Source organism: Mauremys reevesii, linkage group 7 (genome assembly GCF_016161935.1).
Source record: "Mauremys reevesii isolate NIE-2019 linkage group 7, ASM1616193v1, whole genome shotgun sequence".
Lineage (NCBI taxonomy): Eukaryota > Metazoa > Chordata > Testudines > Geoemydidae > Mauremys > Mauremys reevesii.
Window position 1 is genome coordinate 120,007,213 of NC_052629.1, and position 11,104 is coordinate 120,018,316.

The following is an 11,104-nucleotide window of genomic DNA, read 5'->3' on the forward strand; positions in this document are numbered from 1 at the left end:
AGGAATGAAAATAGCCTCAGGCTTCCCGTCCAGCAGGGGGAGGTATGCCATTTTTACAAGGACGCGGGATACGTCTACACAGCCAAAGCTGTCCATGGGCTAGCTGAGCTGAGCTAGTGTGAATCCAGCTAGTGCAGGTAACACTAGAAGTGATGCCAATTCAGCATAGGCTTCAGAGCGGGATAGCGAGCTCAGTGCATCCCCAGGGTCCATGCTAGACCCTCACTGTTCTTCTTCGCTGGTATTGTTACCCACGCCGGATTCATGCTAATGATTTCTGAAGAATACCTCCGTGCTATTCAGTGGGCTTCACCCTGACAGCAAGGGGAGGATGTGCCTTGGCTAAACATCACGCTATAAGCAAGTGTTCCCTCTAATTTTCCCCACATGTGTGTGGAATGGATTTTGTGTGCACCAATACAGAGGTGATGTGTGACCCATCACCTGCATATTAGTGCACATAATAAAATCCATGAGGTGTGGGGGTGGGGCCAAGGGGTCTGGAGTGTTGGAGGGGGCTCAGGGCTGGGGCAGAGGGTTGAGGTGTGGGGGGCAGTGAGGGCTCCAGGGTGGGGCCGGGGATGAGGGGCTCAGGGTTGGGGCAGAGAGTTGGGGTGCAGGGGATCCGGGCTCTGGGGTATGGCCATGGATGAGGGGTTTGGGGTGCAGGAGGGTGCTCCGGGGCTATGGCGGGGTGAGAGGACTCCCCCTGCTCTGTCTCCCCACAGCAGCACCTGGGCTGGGGGCGGGAAAGGCTCCCCTCCCTTGGCCGCAGCAGGTCCAGGCCAGGCCGGGGGAGGGGCAGCCCGGCTGTGGCAGGTCTGGGACGCCCCTCTCCGGCCGCAGCTGGTCCCCTGAGCACCTGCGCGGTGCTCAATAGGCTGCTGCATGGCCTTACAGCTTATGGGGAACTTAGTATATAAGTACTGTGTATTTATTTGCTTATTTATTACTAGTAAGACACTAACTACCTACAGGAGGGGGGAAGTCTTTTCTAAAGACCAAGATTTCCTGTAAAGGTTAATCCTAGATATTACTGCTGTATTCATTGAATCAACTGTTATCACTGCTCTTGACTACAGGGAACAGGCTTCCATTTGTACCTTGAATATCATGTGTTCCCAGTGCTTTTGGTGATTTCTGTGCTCAACATGTTTGTTTAGATTAGCTTCAGAAATCATAATGATCATAAATGGTGGATATATTTGTTGTGATTTCCCAAGCACATGTCCTTGAAACTCTCAGCACTTGCTCTCATATAAACATAAATATCAAATGTCATCTTTCAGAGTGTACAACTGGTTCCGTCTATTATAACCACTTTAAAGATGTCTTTTCCTCGAAAATACTCACTTCTGCAGACTTCCAAGTGAGCACTTTCCAAAATGGCCAAGCAAGGAGGAGTTCAAAGATTTTCAAGTCCTTTATTCACTTACTGATGACTGTAATCCTGTAGACAGGAGGGAATTTCTCTCTGTGTACGAATGCTTTCTTGAGCTTATCCCTTAACTTTCATCAATAGTGTATGCACTGAGTGCATCCTGTAGTTTCTAAAGCTGTCCAGCCCACTTTCAATAGGGATCAGTATAACATACACTTACGGAGAATGCATAGGATCTGTGGTCATGGGTACGTAACATCGCAAAGGGCCTAATTTCGATCCACATTCCAAACACTCACAGTGCTTCCAGGGTATTTGTGTCTGGGTGTATGGCTCCTTTTTTGCCCCCAGTCTTTCTCGTTTGTGCCTGGCCCAAAGCTATTAAGAAAATCTGTAGCAGCGCAGAAAATAGAAACCAAGTCTCTCATTTTTATGACTTAGCCACAAATCTATCTTTTCTTCCACTTGCAAAATTCATATTCCAGGCCTCTTCCCAAAATGGGCTCAGATTCCAGCCCTTCCTCCCAGAAAATGGGTGGGCATTCAGATCAGGGTATTGGGTCGGATCACAATTGGCCTAACTGCTACTATTGAAGTCAGTGGTAAAATCCCCATAAAACTCAAAACATCTGTCAGGGATGGGCTAAATAGTACTTAGTCCTGTTGTGAGTGCAGGGGACTGGACTATATGACCTCTTGAGGTCCCTTCCAGTTCTATGCTTCCCTTGGAGCAGAGTTCGGCCAATGCTGAGGACTTTGAAAATCTCACCCTTCAGTTTTTATTTGTGTCTGGTACCAGTTACGCCACTCCAAGGGAATGTGTATTACACTGAGCATAGAATGTGCAATAGACCGTATTTTAATGAACAATAAGAATTTGAACAGCACAATTGGTTAAATATTAGATAGAGATGTGGAAACGTGTTTTTGATCACGTCCAACGTGTTAAGTCAATAGAAAACTACCATTGTCATCAATAAGTTTTAGATTAGGCCTTTATTCGATATATCCCATAACAAAAACTTTAAAGGTACAGATTCAGATGGAGACAGTATTGACTACATTGTGGTTTATGGACTATTTTAGTGTTCCTATAAAAAATAACCCAAATGATCTTCTGACTTTTGAAGTAATTAAGATTTGGCATATGTGTTGCTGATCAAGCAACAAAACATTCCATGATCCTTAATTAGCCTATACTTTAAAAAAAGATTAACCTTAGCTCTCAGTAATGAGGTGGATAATGGAACACATCTAGCCCAAACTTCCTGAATATTTTTCTGATTTACTTGTGTGCCTTTTCACAATTACTGCTCTCAGAATTTCCTTGAGATTAATGAAAATGCTAATGAAATTTGGTTACTGGAGAATAAATCCAATTTACATAAAAATATAAAATTCATTACTTTAGTGGGACATCTTGCTGTACACAATTTACATTTACCAGTTATTTCTGATTCAGGCATCCCACCTCCAACCCCTTATTAATTTTTCATTGGTAATGGAGTTAGAGATAATGTCTTGAACATTCAAGAATTTTCTTTGTTATTGAAAGCGCACAGAATACAGTAACAGCAGTGACAGGTTAGTGTTTAAAAGACTTTCTGTTATAAGGATCACAGGGGTAAGAAGCGAGGCTGTAGTGGAATCTTCTGTATCTAAAGGCAACCACTAGAAAAAGTCAAGCAAAGAGGACTGTCAGCCTCATGTAAAATTCCAATGTGCAACTCTTGGTTAAAAAGCCCTTGCAGATGTATAGGTGCAGTGCTGTTTCATGTGGCTGCATTTATAGAAAGCTGAGAGAAATTCTATCATCTTTATTTTCCTATTATTATTTTCTTTATCAAAGGCTTTCTATATATTTAAGGGGTTTGGGGCAATCATTGCACAGTGTGTGTTGAGATAAATACTTAATTGTTACCTAGTAACAAAATTCTCCTTTCAGTTGCTGGGTTTATTAAAGATGAGCCAGTGTGCTTCCCTCTCAGGCACATTCTTAAAAAATGTTTTTGATACTTCCCAGTGAAATCCCATTGCAAAGCATAGATTTGTCTCTGAATGAATTATCTGATTTAAGATCTTTTCTCACAAGAAGCACCATTTTGTTTTACAGAATCCTCCAATGCTACTTTACTGACCAACGCTGAAAAAATTGCTACGATTACAACCACACATACTCCTCAGCAGATACTCCAGGAGCCCAGGTCAGCTAATTTTCTTTGAGGCGAGCATGTTGATGTGCTATTTCTTTGGTTACTTCTGAGTCATCTTCATTTCCCATGAATTGTTTTTTTCTCCCTCTCTCTCCTTCATTTCAATAGGAACAACACAAAACCAAAGCAGGAATCCCAGTTTGATTTCAAACCGCCTCAGGCAGCACAGGTAAGGGATGCCTTTCTGATTTGCTTGGTTTACCATGCAAATGTGGTTCCAGTCTGCTCAAGGGTTGTGCTTAAAGTGTTCTCCCTAGAAAATTTCTCTTGAGGCTAGATTCCCTCCTCCAGTTTGTCTGCGAAAGAGGGATCACTGATTAGAGTTCTAATATGCGTTGATGTTGTTTCATATGACAAACACTTCAAACACAGAGCTGCATCAGGATTAAAAACAAGGACAACTAAATATCTTACGACAGTAATAATTTATGTGTTTGTTTACTGTAGTGTGTTCTCTGAGGGGGCTAGCCTGAAGGTGTTACTGTGCACCAAATGACAGATTCAGAGGACAAAAGAGAAAAGAAATCAAAGTTTGATAAGAGGCTATAGCATGGGTTCTTTGGGTTTATCATAGTACAGGCCACAGCTTAATAACAGAGAGATTATCTCATGGATACTTCCCCTCCCACTGGCAACTGCAGTGATAACCACTCTCATTACTGATTGCTAAGTGGCGCGCCGCGCGCAAATTTGCAGCGCTGCAGAGGGTGTGTTTTCACACCCTGCTGCAGCGCTGCAAATTTGTAAGTGTAGCCAAGCCCTCGCTTCTTTGTTGTAATACAGCAATTCCTCTGCTGTAAGGAGAAGTGCATGCCTTTTTAGTAGTCTTGAATAGAATGTGCCAGCCTCTAACAAGGAGGAGTAGCTAGCATCACGGGACCAAACAGCTCTTTGCAGACCATTAACAAACACTCTTTGAATCACAGTTTGGGTCTTTAGGAGCAAGGAGAAGCCTTTGTCTTTGTATGAAAACAAACCTTGTAGATATATATTTTTATTAAGATGATTTAGTGTCCATTGTTAAATATTTGCCAGGCCCGGCAGCAGTACAGAGTTCAACTTCTTGTTCAGTTCTGTACAAATTGTCTTCCCTCCAGCAGGACCAAGATTTTTACACTGTTGAACTGGAAAGAGGAGCCAAAGGATTTGGCTTTAGCCTGCGAGGTGGCCGAGAGTATAATATGGATCTCTATGTGTTGCGGTTAGCTGAGGATGGTCCAGCTGAGAGGTGTGGAAAGATGAGGGTAAGTACAAAAAGAGAGTTGGGGGGAAAATCTATTTGCAACAAAAATGAAATGACAAGAGAAAAAGGCAGTAGCTCCTTTTAATCTCTGTTATCTTGCTTACCAACCTGTCAATAGCTGGCTTCTGTCAGAAGCTGCACTTGCTCCGTATGTTGGCTTCTGTTTGACCCCTGTCTTTTGAAACTCAATCAGTTGCTGACCAAATCCCAGCCCTTATTCCAGACATTATCCCCAAATGTTAATGTTTCAGTTTTCTTCAAAAAATGTAGCAAGGTTCATGCATGAAAGAAAGTGTGATAAGCTGCCATCTTGGCCAACACACTGGCGATTGAACCAGGAACCTCTAGAGCTGAAAGCATGAGCTGCTACAGTTTGAGCTAAAATTTCCTAGCTGGGCCTGTAACAGACTTAAATGCTCTACAGGTAAGGTACCGAGAGGAGCCTACATAACACGCACTCACTAGTGAGTTACTAAAGTATTGCATAATTTGTCACTGTTGTAACCCAAGACGTCACATGCTACCTCTACCGACCCTGTATATGCAATACCTTGCTGTGGTAGGTCTAATTTAACTTTAGGTATGTCAGCAGTCCCATTCATTCCAACAATTAAGCACATGCAAAAGTCTTCATGGGATTGACTGAGAGGTTCTCAGAGAAGAGGTCTTTCATTTTTTTTATAGGTCTGCAGACAGCATGCACACCTGTGATGCTGTTTATTTAATACCTGTACAACCAGTGTATTCTCTTCTTCCAAAAAGTAATACAAGAAATGTTAATTTTTAGAAAGATTTTTTTAAAGGATAAACTTATAGCACCAGATAGCTGATGTAACTCAACATAGCTCCACTATAGCCAGAGTGCTGATGGTCTATTCCACAACCTTTGTTTTCCTTTCCTGATCAATTCTTGAATTTCTAAACTAGGCTAACAGATTCAGGCCATGCATGTACATTCAAGTGAGAAAAGTGCCTAGACATAAACTAATATGTTAAATACTATGTTCCCTTAAGTGATATGCTCAAGTTGTGGCATTCTTCTGCTGCAGGCCTGATTTTAATCCTAGATTCTGCTCTTTCATCATGTTGACAGATTGGCGATGAAATTCTAGAGATCAATGGGGAAACCACAAAGAACATGAAGCATGCTCGGGCCATAGAACTGATTAAAAATGGTGGCCGCAGAGTCCGCTTGTTTCTGAAACGTGGAGATGGCTCTGTACCAGAATATGGTGGGTCAAACTATGAAAACATTCCTTTCTTTCCTGGCATCACTCCATGAATGATTTGTCTCAAGATCTGAAGCAGGGATGCTTTTTATTTTCCTTTCTCACCAGTGTCTTGCCAACCTTTGCAACATATGGTTAATTGCCTCGCTTGTGCTGAATTTTCTACACATTTCATCCTTTGCTTGCTTCCATGGACTTGGGCACAGTGTAAGGCAAGATCATCAAAGCAGTATTTTTGGTGATCAGAGACAAAAAACAAAAACCTTATTGTCTTGTCCAACCAAACAAGGAGTTTTACTGAGCTGTGCCAAACTGTTTCTCAGCAGTTGAATTGTTATCTCAAAATAACTCTCTTCCTCTAATCAATACCAAAAAAAAAAAAAAAAAGGGAATTTTGAATCCATAGTTTATTGTTAGGCTTTTTCCTTAGTTTTTCTGTATCCTTGGGCATGAATGCAAGAAAGCTAATGGGTTTTGCCTTCAGCTAATATGTAAATATTTATAAAGTTATTTCAAAATGTTTATGCAAAAATAGATGAATTTGGCCCTTACAGGTCCTTTTTCCCCCTTAAAATATCTGTTGGTATCAAGTCATTAATTTGTAAATTCTGAAAAGATTAGGAGGTTATGAAAAGGTTTCTAGAATCTGTCTTGAGGGAAAGGTGCTACTTTTCCTTTTCTGCTGAGGTTTGCAGTAGAAGTCCTTTTCTACACCTGTCTGTTGTAGCTGATTAGTGAGAGTAGTGAGTGGCTTAGCATAGTGTTCTATTTAATATTATTATTATGCCTTATTTATTTGAGATAATTGTGGAAAACTATGCCCTCAATGTAGGGCTACTCCCAACCAAAGTTCTTTGAAGTTTCTATAGAAACTGATGTTTGAAGGGATGTCCTTTATACTTTTTCCCCCCTTATCTGGGATTTTGTTGTGTCAGTAAGTTCTAAGTCTTTCACTCCATTACCTAAAAACAAAACAAAAAACAACATTCCGCACAATTCATGAACTAGTTTTTTTAATTTACTGTACCATGTTCAAGAGTTTCCACTATCTGCTCATAAATCAGAATTGAACCTAAATGTCTGACCAAATCAGAATATAGATTTCAAACAAGAAAGGAAATTGTCGGTTTACACGTTTGTAATATAAACCGCCCACCAGAAGGTTGAACAATAGTGCTGAAATTATGTAATGTTTTTTCTACTTTTGTCTTTTCCTACTCCTTTCAATGTACAGTACTGTATCATATGCTAGACGTAGTAAATGTCCTGTAAATTGCGTGCTTCACTTCTTAAAGCATATGTCTGCTGCACTGAGGATGAAAATCCAATACTAGTTTTCTTTTGGCTAATAATACATTAAACTGCTAAATATATAGTTTTCAAGCAAGTATTTAACATGCAGGGGCTGCACTTGTTATAAATAAATAAATACATATATATATATATATATATATATATTTACACGCATACACATTTGTAACATTTTGGGCTTAATTTCGTCAGTCGCAAGTGGTTACTTGGATAATGTGAAGTTCCAGTATTTTTCAGAATTGGTTGGAAAGTGCTCCTATCTGAGGCTGTATATTTTTGTAATGAGTTTTGTACTTATTTTTAATGTTGTGGTCTTTGGTGGACTTTATTTTTTTGTTGTTGTTTGATTGTTAATGGTTTTTCTATGACATTCTGTGTCGCTGTTCCGACTGTCTTTTAAAATGGATGCATCCGTTGTCTGGGTTACTGAATCACCTTTTAGATGTCTAATTATGTCACTATAATAACAACTGTCATCTTTGCAGCCTTACTCTTGGGTGATGCCTAGACAATCATACTGGAAAAATAAACTTTCTTTATCCTAAGATAAAATATGTAGATATTTTTTCTTTCATTTTTGTTACGGGGAATCTAAATTTTCTACTTTTCTCTTTCTCTCTCTCTTACTTTTCTTGGTGCTGGGCTCTTCCTTCCTCAGCGATGATACCTCCTAATATCGCTGCATGTATGAGAAATGACAAGCTCGGGGAGCCTTGCTTCTACCTTACGGGCCATAATCAAACTACGGTTTGTAGCTAAAATCAATATTAGGTGTTTCTGTGCTGTGGCCTAATTCCCTCATATTGCTTTCTGCTTTGCTATATTTTTATATGTACAGCAATTCATTCTGAGCCCCCCGCGTTCTTTGAATTGTAAGTACACTACCCGAACGTGTTTGAAGCCTCGCTCTTACCTTGTGCAATAGCCAGATTGCAAGAAAGCTGTGGAAAAATGGGGTGGTCCTCCCACACCTTGATTTTAAAAATCAAACCAAATAAACTCCCATGCGTTGCCACAGTGTTTTTCATCTGTAAATCATAAAAATAATGGCCCGTGCACAAAACAAATTGATGAGAGAAGTTTAAATAAAAGAGCTTGCACACAAGAAAAAGGAAACTTTTGAGTATTTAGCATGTGTGTTGTGGGAGAGTGGGGGAAAAAAAGATTCTGGATTGCAAAGTGGTTTGTTAGCTGTTCAGTCATTGTCATCAAGACCATCTACTGTACTTAAAGTAGGTGACTCTCCACACTGGAATTCAGGACGTGTGCTAAGTACTTATTTAACATCAGCAGAGTTCTTTTTAAAAAAAAAAAAAGTAAGAAATCTGCATCTCATGTTGAGTCAGTGCAACTACTTTAATGTTTTGCCATAAATGTAATAAATCATTCATACGCATCAGTTACGAATGATGTGAGTAATTTTAGCTTAGCTGCAGCACAGCTTCTTTGCCTTGCAGTTTGGCTTATGAAGGTAGTTCAGATCTGTTTTATGGCAGTGAAATAATTAACAGGAGAATTAGGTGTTAAATCAAACTCATCCTGTGTATTAGCATAGCTTTCCATTTCTTTAATAAGAAAAGATCATAATTTCTATTGTCATTTAAATTGTGTTGAAAGCAAAACTATCCCACTACTATTTCATAATGTAATAGGACTAAATGAGATTTAGTAACACGTCTGAAGTTCTTGAAAAATGGAAATTACATTATTTATAGTCTAATTAAAATATGGTGCTATAGGTTCAAAACATACAGATCAGTTATATTATTTTATACTTGTAGTCATTTAAAATGAAACATCACACAGACTATAACTCTTTCTAAGAAGGCATTTCTTTAAAAAGAATTTTAAAAAGTGATAATCATTTCCTAAAAGTCCCTTCTTTTTGGGAGCATCATCCTTTTAAAAACAGCAAACCTTCCTTTTTTTCACTAGAAGCAACTTATTTTAATCTAAGCATTATAAATTGGATCAGGGGAAAATATAAAATCTCCCATGATGCACAGAGCATAAAGATGAGAGCCGCTTGGACTAAAATAGAGCTAATAAAGGGAAGCACCAATACTAATCTCACTGTTTGCAGTTACACTTAAATTAACAAACGCTTCAGTTAGTCTTCTACTGACTGCTTTAACAGTTGTTTGCTTTTGGCACTAATGAAGTCTGAAGAATCATAAATGGTGTCAGAACTGGAATAAGCCATTTGTACCAAACAATTTGCTGTTGTTGTTTTTCTTCCAGACCCCAGCAGTGACCGGAACAGTCCCGCCACAGGTTCACAAAATGTATCGGAAATGAAAAATGTGCCATCTGACCGACGACAACACCCATCATTGGAGTCCAGTTATCCACCAGATTTTCACAAATCATCACAACATGGGGACAAGCGGATATATGTTAAAGATCCAAAAGGCAGCAGAGAGTTTAGCAGACAATCCAATGAACACCACACTTGGAATGGAACTTCTCAAAACAATGATAGCGTAACAGGTAGAAAAAAGGACAGGTCACCAGGAAGGAGGCGAGATAGACAACCAGAGAGAATGGTGGTAAATGGACAAAAAATGAAATCTCCTGAAAAAAGGAGGGAAGGGACAAGAAGTGCTGACAATACTTTGGAGAGGAGGGAGAGACATGAGAGGAGGAGAGACCTTTCTCCCGAAAGGCGAAGAGAAAGGTCACCAACTCACAGAAGGGATGGATCGCCAAGCAGGCGAAGGAGATCACTCGAAAGACTAATGGATCAAAGAAAATCACCAGAGAAGAGAAGAGAGAGCTCACCTGAACGGAGGGCAAAGTCAACTGACAGAAGAAGGGAGAGGTCACCAGACAAAAGGATCAAGGATGAACGAGTCGGCCACAGAGAGAGGGAAGAACACAGTTTGAAATATGATACCAACAAAAGACACCCCCCTGAACAGAGAAGGAAACCCTACAAAGAGTGCAGCACTGATCTCAGCATCTGAGGTACTCGTCCGATGCACAGAGCCACATTCCAGCCTTTATAGTGCTGAAGGCTCTAAGAAGAGGGTAATAAAGCTGAAATTATCTTAGTTTCTTAAATGATGAAATATCAGATACCTGCTGATCCTATGAATAGCAACAAACGTTTTACGCAGATGAAATCTTATAACAAAAATATATACAAAGTGTTGTGCCTGATGTATAATATTAAAGAAAGTATTTTTAAGTGTATTCTTTTTTTTTAAGTTACTTGCCAAATGGTCCTAAAGGATTATACAAATTTTGTTTCTACATATTCTGTAGATTTCTTGAGAATAATTCCTCTATCAGGCAACTTCCCCTTCTCCCCCATAATTAAATGGGGACAGCCAATAATATAAGATAGTTAGAGGATTTTTTTTTATAAAGGGTGAAGGAGGAATTAAAATGTGCATATCAATAGGATTGGAGAACTCCTGCTGAAGGAATAAAAAAAGAAAAAAAAGTTCCTAAAATGACAAGAACTGTTTGAAGAGACTGTTGTTTCAATGAAGGATATTTATATAAAAACCCACACAGCACAAGATGACTTATGAGAAGGAATTTATAGTTTGTTCCATGAACAGTTTATACATTTAGGCCCCCTCTCAAGGATGCGTGAAGGCAAAAGACTGGTAGCGGCCATATCTGTGTAACACACAAACGTTGACTCTCGATCTCTCTCGCTAGTCTCAGCAACACTTATGATATTCCGTTAAGAAAGTGCCCCCGGAGCCCTACTCAA

At 39.7% G+C, this 11,104-nt stretch overlaps 1 protein-coding gene across 42 annotated transcripts in view; it reads left to right on the forward strand.

Annotated features, from left to right (window-relative positions):
• The window catches only part of MAGI1 (membrane associated guanylate kinase, WW and PDZ domain containing 1), a 481,773-nt gene extending 471,206 nt beyond the window's left edge, over window positions 1–10,567 (forward strand). For 24 of the 42 annotated variants that reach the window (XM_039548079.1, XM_039548082.1, XM_039548085.1 and 21 more), the window contains 5 exons: window positions 3,495–3,585; window positions 3,703–3,763; window positions 4,692–4,838; window positions 5,931–6,069; window positions 9,619–10,567. In XM_039548079.1, the coding sequence (XP_039404013.1) occupies window positions 3,495–3,585; window positions 3,703–3,763; window positions 4,692–4,838; window positions 5,931–6,069; window positions 9,619–10,343 (1,163 nt within the window). In that variant the 3' untranslated portion in view covers window positions 10,344–10,567. Of the gene's footprint in view, window positions 1–3,494; window positions 3,586–3,702; window positions 3,764–4,691; window positions 4,839–5,930; window positions 7,890–8,035; window positions 8,125–9,618 lie in introns of those variants that run through there. The other 18 variants (XM_039548081.1, XM_039548084.1, XM_039548087.1 and 15 more) reach the window with 4 other exon arrangements.
• The last annotated feature ends 537 nt before the right edge of the window (window positions 10,568–11,104 follow it).